The sequence below is a fragment of the Muntiacus reevesi genome, chromosome 10 (genome assembly GCF_963930625.1).
Source record: "Muntiacus reevesi chromosome 10, mMunRee1.1, whole genome shotgun sequence".
NCBI classification, from domain to species: domain Eukaryota; kingdom Metazoa; phylum Chordata; class Mammalia; order Artiodactyla; family Cervidae; genus Muntiacus; species Muntiacus reevesi.
Window position 1 is genome coordinate 65,489,191 of NC_089258.1, and position 12,498 is coordinate 65,501,688.

The window sequence follows — 12,498 nt, forward strand, 5'->3', positions numbered from 1 at the left end:
ATCCGTAGTCATTGTGGGATGACAACAGAAGAAAAATCTGAAAGAAAAGTTATCTGGAAACTGCCACTGAAATGGGGAACAAAAAAAGGGAGCAGCTTTGCTTTTCTTAAATAAGGCAAATGCATTATTTTCTTTATTCCTTATTTTTGTTTCTCAATTAAAATGCTAATTTCAGATACGCATGCACTGTCAGAAGGAACTTACCTTTGGTGTGGGAGACAGCAGGAGCAGTGCTGACTGCTGTTAATGGTGTGTGATCATAGCAAGACAAGGGTCATCTTATGCAGAACTTGGTTCAGGTTGCAGATGTGTCTTGAATGCTCTTGAGCTAAGCTTCAGGCAGGTTTTCCAGTTTAGCATCATCCATTGTATTATTCCCCCTCACTAATGAATTCAGAAGTGACTGTATAAATATGTAATAAAGGCTTTACTATATCAGTTAAACTGTTTTACCTGTTTTGTACTGTAGGGGAAGAAGTGCTGGAATGTAAAATAATATTGTCTTTCAGTATCTAGCAGATAGGAGGTACTGTGTCACACAGCTGTTGGAAGATTTAATAGTGAAGTATCTGCCTGATGAGCTGTCTGAGAGAAAAAAAATATATGATGAAGAAACTGCTGAACTCTCACAGTAAGTTTCTTCTCATACAAATGAACATAATCAAATCAAACTACCACCCTTTGAAATAATGAGGAGAAGCCTCCTCACAGCCAGCTGGGTTCTGTCTGGAGTTCACCCCAGTCTAGTCAGAGGCATATCGTAGACAAATATTGGTTAATTTCCCCTGTCTTCAACACTCAGAAGTGTTCAGGTTTATTTGGTAACTTCAGATGTTCTCTTGGGAGTGACTTCCTGACAGCTCTCCACACTGAAGCAGTCTTTTAGGCGGGGGTGGGGGGCTCCCCCAGGGACATCAGGCTGGTGGAGGTGGTGGTTGGGAATTGCGGCCCTCAACCGTCAGTCCCCGCCCACAGGAGAAAGTAGAGGGTAAGTGGCCTGGATTGGCAGGGGGAGTAGCCAATCAGAGGTTTGCAAGGGGGTGGGACCTTGAGACCTGAGACAGAAATTGGAAGGGGTGACTTAGGGGCTAAATTCTCAATGAAGATAGTGACCGTTCACATACTTGACTTAGTATCAGGAAGGTGGAAAACCTTTGGGATTCCGTGGTACAGGGTACTGCCGAGAGCACATGAAAAGCTAATCAGGGCTGGGTAATCTGGACCTGGTTTTGTTGCTTTCTCACACTTTTCTTCTTTTCTCTTCCTTCCATGACTTGACCTCTTTCACCATTTTCTTCGGCCTCCAACTTTCTTTACTGGGTTTCTAATTTCTTAACTCTTTTTTGTTCCCACTTTCTTTTAACTGGACACTGAAGACCAGAAGTGTAATTTTTACATGCTGTTTCTAGTTTTTTAAATATAAATTAAAACATTTTTTATTTCTAAGAAAAAAGTAACTGTGCTTCACAGACTTTTTGTTTTTAGTATGTGTCCACCAAATGTTGTCATCGAGTCGGTGGCCTTCAATATAAGAAAGGTTTCTATCTTTTCTTTATAGAAGTTGATAGTGGTTTGTCTTCTGATGGAACTGATATTTTATTGTGCCTTTGTGATAGAAAATATTCTAATGTGTGGATTATATACCTTTTGGACCAACACTGCAAAAAGCTGGATACAAGAAAGTTTCAGATATATATTTGAAATATTTAAACACAATGACAGGACCAGACCTCCCACAAAGAGTGGAATTTATGAATGACAGGAGTAGTGATGCAAGGGAAGCTGGGTGTGATGGAGAGAAGCCTCAGCAATCTTGCTGTGTACTAACTGGGTTATTTTCTTAAGAGTAGCTCATTCTTTGGTACTTACAAGTTTTGCTAATTAAAAGATATACTGGGCTGTGTTTTTCCTCCCTAGTTTTTATGTTCATAAGAGTTGTTAGTGTTGGTAAAACACACAGTTTTAAAGTAGAGGAATTAGGACTTGTATATTAAATGTGTATTACATATAGACTTCACATTGTGGTCTTTCTGAAGAAAGAGTAGAAAATATTAGTTGGGGGTGGGGGAGGGAGAGCCATAATCTATAACTCAAAGGTAATCACCACTGGCATTTTGGCATATATCCTTCCCAATTTTAATATATATAAATACATTAGAAACAAAGATGGAATTATTTTACTCCTATTATTCAATGCCTTCCTTTTCTCATTAATCTAAAGTCTAAATATAGTATCTAATTTTATGGTTACATCATAATTTATTTTCCTGGTTGCCTCTTTTTTGCTTCTAAGTTTTGGCTACCATACACGTTGAACATTCTTACAATACTTGCAGGAAAAAGTACACCTGTTGGTTCAAAGGATATGAATATTTTAAAAAATTTTTGATGTATATAGCCAAATTCTTCTTCGGTATGGTTGTACTGTTTCAAACTGCCCCCGTCAGCTGCCAGTTTTCCCCCATACCCTTGCCAAAGGGTTTCTTTAGATTAACGAGAAACTTAGCGCTGCCTTTATCCTTCATATTTCCTGCCAATCTGGGAATTAAAATGCATCATTTAAATTATCTGGAAAAAATTTTATGCCATTGAATTACCTGCTTTTGTTAGTGAGAAAATATGTTAGTGACTAAACTTATTATTATCTAAGAGTATGGATAATAACTCTGTCATGTTACAAATATTTTAAACAGATTTTTGATATAAAATAGTTATAATCCATTGCTTTTTTTTCCATAAAAGTACATAGCTCTAAGTGATAACTCTGTAAATTCGAATTTACTTGTAAGAGGATTACAAACAGTTTTAGGGTTAATATTGTATCAACGTAAGCTTAAATGAAGGGGATGCTGATTCTTATTCCTGCCAAGAATAAAAATTACCTGCTATTTTAGAGTAAATTTTTGTTTTCTATTACTTATTGAAAGTTTCGCTCATTTTTGTTGTATCTTCTGATATATAATAATGCAATTTTCTTCTTCAGCTTGACCAAGAATGTTCCAATATTTGTTTGCACTATGGCCTATCCCACTGTGCCTTGCCCTCTTCATGTATTTGAGCCAAGATACAGATTGATGATTCGAAGAAGTATACAAACTGGAACTAAACAGTTTGGGATGTGCGTCAGTGATACACAGAATAGGTATGCTTTTTGTCTAAATGTTTTTATTGATTCTTGAATTTTCTGTGAATATTGCTGAGAACATGCGTGCTTGTGGCTTGAACTTTGGGTACTAACTAACTGGAGTTTTTCTTCTAGTTTTGCAGATTATGGTTGTATGCTACAAATTAGAAATGTACATTTCTTGCCTGATGGAAGGTCTGTGGTTGATACCGTTGGAGGAAAGCGGTTTAGGGTTTTAAAAAGAGGAATGAAAGATGGATATTGCACTGCAGACATTGAATACCTGGAAGATATTAAGGTATTAAAACCTACCCTTTTTCAGCATAGGTGTACTCTGTCCTAGGCATTGTACAGGCCTGCAGTTTTCTAGGCACGTTAACCAGTTCTTCCTGTCAGAGACCCTCATCAGTACTTAGGCAAATTAGCTCCATTACCTTTTTCTCATTTTTTTTTTAAACTTTTTATTTTATGATGGAGGATAGCTGATGAACAGTGTTGTGACAGTTTCAGGTGGACCTTCATATCATCTTGCTCTTAATCACTGTGAGTTCCAAGAGAACTTGGGAGACCATAACCTAGACTTTGTTCATTTCTACTGCCTTGACACCCACCACCGTGCCTAGAATGTAGTCACATGTGTAGCTGAATGGTAGTTACTTAACAAAAGCAGGGTGTTGAATGGAACTTCCAACCTAACTTACGAAACCTGCTAATTCCTGCGCTTTTAAATTAATTGGTAGTCAAAGCTGATACAGTCAGCAGTAGATTGAACTTTAATGTAAAGGTAAACATGAAATCCTTGAATGGTTCTATATATTAAGATATGCCTAAGATAACCTCAGTGATAACATACACACAAACTCTATAGAGCATCAGATACAGCACTATCAGTATAATTATAGGTGATATCTTACCTGGGGAGGGTTAGTGTGATAATTTTCTTGAATAGGGTTAACGCTACCCTTTTGATATTTCTAGTACCTGCTTTAGCATCTGCAGTTAGTTTAGGTACCAGAAAAATGATTTGAGATATTATAAGTATCAAATTAAAGGCAATTTTCTTTGGAAGGGCATTAGAAAATTATAAAAATCAGAAAATCTTGTATTATCAGTTGTTCATTGATCTGCTTGATCGTCCCAAGCAGCATTTACTGAGTGTTAGTGTTGGGCATTTCTATAAACAGTAGCTCACTGAATTTTCAAAAGTCAGATACCAGGTAAAGAAAGTAGGATTCAGGAGTATTAATTATTAATAATTTGCCAAGATGATAATTTAAAGCCAGCTGTCTAGCTTCAGTGCTGTGTTTTATCATTGCACTCTTGATAAGCTTCTCTGCTGATGAACTTCATTAAATCTGATACTGCCTATCCTATTTTATTATAAAGATGCTATGGGAAAACTTTGTGCAGTGAGCTAGAAGTATTGAGTTGGGATTTTGAGTTGATTGATATAGTCTGTGCCTTAGCATATTTGATTAATGGACTCATTTCCTAAAGGTGATATTCTTTGTAAAACTAATTTACATCTCCATATATTGTATTTGCTGACAAAATTCCTTGACCATATATGTATATGAAATACAAATATGACAGTATGATAGAATATTGAAAGTGTTAGGGATTTGATGTTTAGAAAACTGAATTCTGTATGTTGTAGTTTTAGGAATGTCTAATAATTTTTCTTCATCTTAGTGCTTCATCTGTGTAATGATTTCTTGTTCATTCTGGGAAAGCATCTCAAATTTGTTTTTTATATCAAGGCTATTTTTTCCCTTGGTGTTGTACTTCTGTTTTCTGTCTTTCAATAACATTTTAGATTCTGTTATTGCAAGGAAATTCCATAACTTTAAAACTTCTGCCAGCTTTTTAGCTCCTTTTTCTAACCAAAACTCATGATTTTTATCATTCCTTGTTTACCAAAGTTCATGGTTTGGCCCCTTGAATTTCATAAGGCTGGAAACTAGATACTTTTTTCTTTTGTAATAGTTTTAACAAGTAACATGTTTATTTTTTTAATCAAGATTTTAAAAATTGAATTATAGTTGATTTACAGTGTTAATTTCTGAACAGTGAAGTGATTCATTTATACATAAAATATTAAAAAATTAAATATTTTCCATTTTTATTATAGAATACTGAGCATAATTCTCTGTGTTATATAGTAGGACCTTGTTTATCCATTCTGTATATAAAAGCTTATATCTGCTAACCTCTCCCTTCATCCCTCCACCGATCCCCCCTCCCTTGGCAAGGACCAGTGTATTCTCTGTGTCCATGGTTCTGTTCCATAGGTTCATTTGTGTCACATTTTGAATTCCACATATAAGTGATATCACATGGTATTTGTCTTTCTCTCTCTGCCTTACTTCACTTTACTGTAGTTGCAGCCATGTTGCTACAAATGGCATTTTTAAGTTTTTTATGGCTGAGGAGTATTGTGTGTATGGACCACTTTTTTTAACTTTTCATTTGATTTTGGAGTATAGCCAACTAACAATGTTGTGACAGTTTCAAGTGGACAGCAGTGGGGATCAGCCAGAGCTGTATATACCCATTTCCCTCAGACACCCTTCACATTGAGGCTGCCACACAGTATTGAGTGGACCTCCCTGTGCTGTACAGTAAGACCCTGTTGGTTCTACATGAGCGGCGTTCACCACATCTTTATCCGTTCACTGTTTCCGTGTCGTGGCTATTGTGAACAGTGCTGCTGTGAACATAGGGGTGCATGTATCTTTTTGAATTATAGTTTTATCAGGAGGTATGCCCAGAAGTAGGATTGCTGGATCATACGGTAATTCTATTTGTAGTTTTCTGAGAAACCTCCATACAGTTTGCCGTAGTAGCGGTACCAACTTGCGTTCCCACCTGTAATGAAGGAGGGTTCCCTTTTCTTTACAGACTTTTAATGATGGCTATTCTGGCCAGTGTGAGGTGGTATCTCATTGTAGTTTTGATTTGCATTTCTCTAATAATTAGCAGTGATGAGTGTCTCTTTATTTGTTGCCTTGGGAGACTGACTTAACACCTAGGGGAATGTTTTGCCTATGACCTCCTCTAGGAAATTTTATGGTGTCATGTCTTAGGTTTAAATCTTTAAGGCATTTTGAGTTTATTTTTCTGTATGGTGAGAGGGTATGTGGCTGTCCAACTTTTCCAATACCCCTTGCTTCCTTTATCAAAGATTGATTGATTGTAGGTTTCTGGGCTCTCCATTTCTATTCCATTGATCCATATGTCTGCTTTTGTACCAATACCCCTTCAGTGGCATTAAGCACATTCACATTGTTGTGAAAAAGCTTTTTCATCTTTGGTTTTATTTTTCATCTCAAGTTGTTAAAAAATAAAGTTACATTCTTTTGTCTCTTGTGTACTATAGTCTTACCTTTTATATATCAGGATGTTTTTTAGACTCTCATTGTTTTTATACTGAGTCATCCTTGAGATATGAAAGGCTGACTAAGGCAGTATTTGTTCAGATGCATTAATGTATGTGAAATATAGTGCTCTCTGGCACAGAGCAAGTGGGATAGGCGTGTGTGTTAAAGAAATCAATATGAGATGGATGAGTTACTGCTCAATCTTCCCACCTGTGTTTTATGTGCCTAGTCTTTTGGATCTTAGGCTGGAAGGCCAACGCATTTAAATTTGTATTTGCAGTTTGATGAACCAGTATTCCAAAGGGCATACAGAGGGGATGGAGGTAGGACTTTACAGCAGAATTTCATCATTGCATAATGTATTCCCTATCTTTTGATATTCTGGCTTTATTATGCTACGTTATTGCATGTTTTGTTTTGGTTTTTTGACCCAACTCCCTGGTAAAAGTTGTAATTACGCTTTTCCTCTGTCCTCTTCCTACTTTTGCCACAGCAGATCTGTACCTGAGACCTCCCCCAATCTTTCCTTTCATTGTAGCAACTGTATTCTTCTGCTTTTTTGTTCCACTGCTTTCAAAGGCCCTTGATCCATAGAGATGAGTTCCCAGTCCCTGTAGACCTTTATCTGAGAACTCACTCTCCATCTTACCCCTCCCAGCTTGGGGCTGTTAGTTGGGTTCTGCAGTGTGGCACTGCTAACTCAGCAAGGCCAGGTTAGTGGTGCTGGGAGGTCAGGCCTTGCTGTCTTTTTCAGTCTGGCCTATTGGTACTGTGTGAGGCAGAAATGTGTGTGAGGTTTACAGTGTTCATAAGAATAATACTGAGCATATAGCCAAGACATGGAAGCAACTTAAATGCCCATCAACAGAGAAGTGGTACATATCTACAATGGAATATTACATAGCCATTAAAAAGTAGGAAAGAATGCCATTTGCAGCAACATGGATAGACCTAGAGATTTTCTTACTGAGTGAACTGTCAGACAGAGGAGAAGTATTATATGACATCCCTTGTATGTGGAATCTAAAAAGAAATGAGATGAATGAACTTTCGGTTTCCAGGGGGGGAAGAATGTGAGGGAAGAGATAGTTTGGGAGATCGAAATCGACATGTACGCTCTAGTTTATTTACAACCGATAACCAACAAGGACCTCCTGGAGAGCACAGGGAACTCTACTCAATGTGACGTGGCAGCCTGGATGGGAGGGGAGTTTGGGGGAGAGTGGATACATGTATACCCATGGCTGAGTCCCTTTGCTGGCCACCTGAAACTGTCACAACATTGTTAATCAGCTACACTCCAATAACAAATGGGAAGTTTTTAAAAAATAACACTCTAATTCAGCATTGGAACAGGTATTCCTTTTTAAATATTTTCCCGCCACTTCTATAACATTGGTAGTGTGGATGGGAAGACTAAATACAGACATCTTACTGTTGTATTTCTAGGTTGAGAATGAAGATGAAATAGAGAACCTCCGGCAGCTTCACGATTTGGTCTACTCTCAAGCCTGCAGCTGGTTTCAGAATTTAAGAGACAGATTTCGAAGCCAGATTCTTCAGCACTTTGGATCAATGCCTGGGCGGGAGGAGAACCTCCAGGTACGATGACTTTGATACTGTTTCCAAAAGTTTCACTCTGTGTGTAAACCTAAATTGGAAGATTTTTAAGTTTCTTCATCTTATTCAACATTTCCTTTGTCTTGTCGCTAGACTCATGACCGTATATTTCTAGCACAGTGGTACCCACTGCATCTTATATGGGAAGAGAAAGGAAACAGGTGTGAGCTGAGATGTCTGTTAGGAGTGGGTGTCAGAGAAGGAGAAAGCCCCTCTAGTGAGGATTTTTCAGAAGGAGGGATATGGAGTCAAATGTGGGACCTGGGAGGTCGGATCAAGATCCCACAGACACATCAAACTTACATCTACATACAGAACGATTCTTACAGAACACCTGCTGAACGCTGGCAGAAAGACCTCAGACTTCCAAGAGGCAAGAAAATCTCCATATAACCAGGCAGGAAAGAAAAAAAAAAGCGAAGGGAATTGGGATGGGACCTGCGCCCCTGGGAGGGAGTCGTGACGGAGGAACGGTTCCTGGGAGGTCCCTCAGTGGCAGGGAGACCAGCGGGGAAAAGAGGGCGCTTCGGAGGTCAGACCCTGCGGGGAGGACGGGGTTGGCTGCCTGGGGAGAGCCTGAAGGGGCTGGGGTGTGGTGTCCCCTGCCGGGGGAGCACGGAAAGAAGCCTGGCTGCCAGAGAGGCAGGGCGCCCTTGCTGGGGAGCGCAGGACCACCACAGGAGCTTCTCTCAGGCAGCAGGGGGCTGACTACACGAGCTCCGGGGGTGTTAGCCGAGCTCCGGGGGTGTTAGCCGCGACCACCGTCCCGGACTCCGGAGGTGGCCGCACTCCCTGCCGCCGCCGAGGGTTTCCTGAGTGGGCGCCAACCCCCGCCCTTCCAGAAGCGTCCACGAGCTGCGTGCCTGCGCGCCCCCACTGAGGGGCGACGACCAGTCAGCCTGAGGAAAGAGGCAGCGGGCGTCCAAACCAAACAGTGCTCCAGCCAAAATCTATTAAACCCACACAAGCTGTGCAGGGGTGCTCCCACTTGTAAATAGCCGTTCGAGACTACAGTGCCTAGTTGTTTCTCCTAAACCCAGAGTAAGAGAAATTGTAAGTAAAATGAAGACGCAGAGGCGGCATTCACAGTAAACAACAGATCCAAGCGAATTCCCTGAGAGAACAATGAAATAGAGGCCTCTTCAGCCTAGTAGACACCAGGTTCAAAAAGGAGGCAGTGAAAATAATTGAAGGAATTAAGAAGGGCTATCAACATAAATGCAGATTGTTCTAGAAAGTAACTAGAAACTATAAAGAGCTGAGAAAAATTAGAAAACTCATTTGCTGAGATGAAAGCTAAGCTGAAGGCAATGAATAGCAGAAGGAATCATGAAGCGAGAATAAGAAAATAATAAGTGTTCTGGAAGACAGAATAATGGAAATTACCCAATCAAAACAGCAGACAGGAAACCAAATGGAAAAAAAAAAAGCAATATAAGATACCTATGGGATAAAATTAAGTGGGCCAATCTATGCATTATAGGGATTTCAGGCGGGAATGAAAGAGAAAAGGGGATCAAAAATGTATTTGAAGAAATTATGACTGAAAACTTTCCAAATCTAAAGAAGGAAACACATCTCCAGGTACAGGAAGCACAGAGGATCCCAAACAAACCTACACCAAGACATGTTATAATTAAAATGGCAAAAGTGTAAGGATTCTAAAGGTAACAAGAGGAAAACAGTTTATTACAAGGGACCGCCCCCCCCCCCCCAATTTGGCTATCAACTGATATCTCTACAGAAATACTGCAGACCAGAAAAGAGTGGCGAGATACATTTGAAACCCTGAAAGGAAGAACCTGCAAGGTTACTCAACCCAGTAAGATTATCATTTAGAATAGAATGAAAGACAATTTCTCAGGAAAGTAAAAAGAATACAGTAATTACTAAACCTATCCTAAAAGAAATAGTGAAAAGTCTTCTCTGAATAGACATCCAAAAAAAAAAAAAAGTTCATTCTCTTCAAGTGCACATAGCAGGGCACAGAACCAACCTCTTTCAACAAATAAGAGTATAGAAATCAGAAATCAACTACAAGAAAAGAAGTGAGAATGACTAAATAGAGACTGAACAGTATGCTACTAAAAAACCAATCGGTCAATGAGGAAATCAAAAGTACTACCTCACACAGGTCAGACTGGCCATCATTTAAAAAGGCCACAAATAACAAATGCTGGAGAGAGAGTGGAGAAAAGGGAATGTTGGTGGGAATGTACTAGTTGCTACAATCACGATGGAAACCAGTAGGGAGATTGTATTTAGATAGAGAATCTGACACTGTGAACTGCTCAATCCAGATTAGCTTGGTGGTGGTATGTTGCTGCTGGGCCTACATAACTACTTGTTTTGTTAACATTATAAAATGTGGGTTCTTCTTAGGCAATCCCTAATGGACCGGCCTGGTGTTGGTGGCTTCTTGCTGTCCTTCCTGTTGACCCCCGCTATCAGCTGTCGGTTTTGTCAATGAAGTCTTTGAAAGAACGGTTGACAAAGATACAACATATACTGACTTATTTTTCCAGAGACCAATCTAAGTAACCAACTGCTTGGATCCTCCTCTAAAATTACCCTAATCTGGCTGGGGTGACGGCCAGGTTGTCCGCTGCCTTTGCACATCCAGTGCTGGTTTAAGAAATGTAAGGAAACTGTTCGTTTTTTTTTTTTTCTTCAACCTCCTGAGTCATGTGGTTCTGCAAATGAATACCTTCAACTAGGATTTAGACCACTAAGAACTTGCACAGAAAAACACACACCGAATGTGTGTTAAACCTCTACATTGTGATGAAGTTGCACTATGTACCATACTCTAAATGAAATGAGAACTGTGTGTGTGTATGTGGGGTGGGTGCGTGCGTGTGTGTGTCTCTGCACGTGTGAGTAGTATGAGTGCATTTTCTCTGGCTTTAAAATTTTAAAAGAAAAAAAAAAAGCCATAGAGAGCAGTACTTGCCGAGGGTCATTTATTGCCCAAGTTTACAACAGTAGCGATACAAGTTTTTGCAAATTGAATTTGCCTCAGATTTCTCTGTCCTAATGCTTACTTTGCACAAGTATTTAAGCTATGGTATTGAGTATCACTCTTTGTCGGAAATACCGCTCTTGCTGAACCGTCTTGACCATTGACTATGACACAGTTTCTTATTTATGTAAATACTTGCATCCCAACAGCCGACGGGCATCGGGTGCAGAACCTAGAGCCAGTTTTCAGGAACAACTGCAAACCTGACTTGGTACTGTGCATCTATTCATAAAACACTTAAAACTGTGAAAATATGGTTTACACTTAACTGTACATAAAGGTAAATCGAGAACTCAGTTCAGTACCAGTTCGTTTGTACATTTTAGCGGGGGGGCTTTTCACATTAACTGCCCATCTGTGTAATTTATAGTTTGACATGATGTGTTTGTTTAAAAAAATTACATAGTATAAACCCATTAAGGATCTGAGGGAAGAGAAGAAGCTTAATGTAGAACTAAGCTTTTAAAGTATGTTTTTTTTTTTTTTTTAAATCCTGGTCTTGGTGCAAATGTTAGTTATGCCTTATTCATATCACAGTTAGGTCACTATGCTGTGACATGGTCTGTATTCATGCTGCCCTAGATACTTTTGTAATTATTTGTTGCAGACTTGTGACTGTCCCTCTTAACTTTCTTTTATGTAAGTAATTTGTAAAAAGTTTCTTAAAAATTTTGCTTTTGCTTATTTAATTTTGAATAAAAGCTAAATTCATAATACTTTTTTCTTAATTATTAGGTCAATGTCAAAAAAAGAACATGAGTTTTCTTTACTGTTTTTGTGTTATGAGATGTAAATAATACAGCTTACAAAATATTTTTGAAATACTTTTTTTGGTCATCTTTTGACCAAACAGTGAAGTGTCTTAAGGAAGCGCTAGTCCCATCCTCTAAAACACATTTTGCAACCTCTTAAAAGATCTGTCCCTAGTTGCTATGTTATGCAGGGAGCTCAACCTGGTGCTTTGTGACAATCTAGAGGGTGGGTCAGGGTGGGAGGGAGGCTCAAGAGGGACAGAACACATGTATACCTTTGACTGATTCATACTGATGTATGGCAGAAATGAGCACAGCATTGTAAAATGATTATCCTATCCTCCAATTAAAAATAATTTTTAAAAATATCTATGTCCCTTAAGGATAAAGATAAGACTCTTACTGACTCCTCTCGACTAAACAGTTTTAACTCCTTTGGTCTCCAGTTTCTCAGCTAGAATTTTTCAACTATAAGTAAGTCATCTTAATATCAAATGTTTTTATTTTTCAAAAAGGCAGAAATGACTGCCTAGAGGGCCACCCTTTGTCCCCACAATTATGCTACTCAAGAATCTTGAATAGTTGTACAGAAAATGTTCC

At 39.0% G+C, this 12,498-nt stretch overlaps 1 protein-coding gene across 1 annotated transcript in view; it reads left to right on the forward strand.

The window, feature by feature from the left end:
* Window positions 1-12,113, forward strand: part of LONRF1 (LON peptidase N-terminal domain and ring finger 1) — a 45,150-nt gene extending 33,037 nt beyond the window's left edge. Inside the window, exons 8-12 of the mRNA XM_065947272.1 lie at window positions 510-631; window positions 2,984-3,142; window positions 3,260-3,422; window positions 7,954-8,106; window positions 10,507-12,113. Of these exons, the coding sequence (XP_065803344.1) occupies window positions 510-631; window positions 2,984-3,142; window positions 3,260-3,422; window positions 7,954-8,106; window positions 10,507-10,665 (756 nt within the window). The 3' untranslated portion in view covers window positions 10,666-12,113. The remainder of the gene's footprint in view (window positions 1-509; window positions 632-2,983; window positions 3,143-3,259; window positions 3,423-7,953; window positions 8,107-10,506) is intronic.
* The last annotated feature ends 385 nt before the right edge of the window (window positions 12,114-12,498 follow it).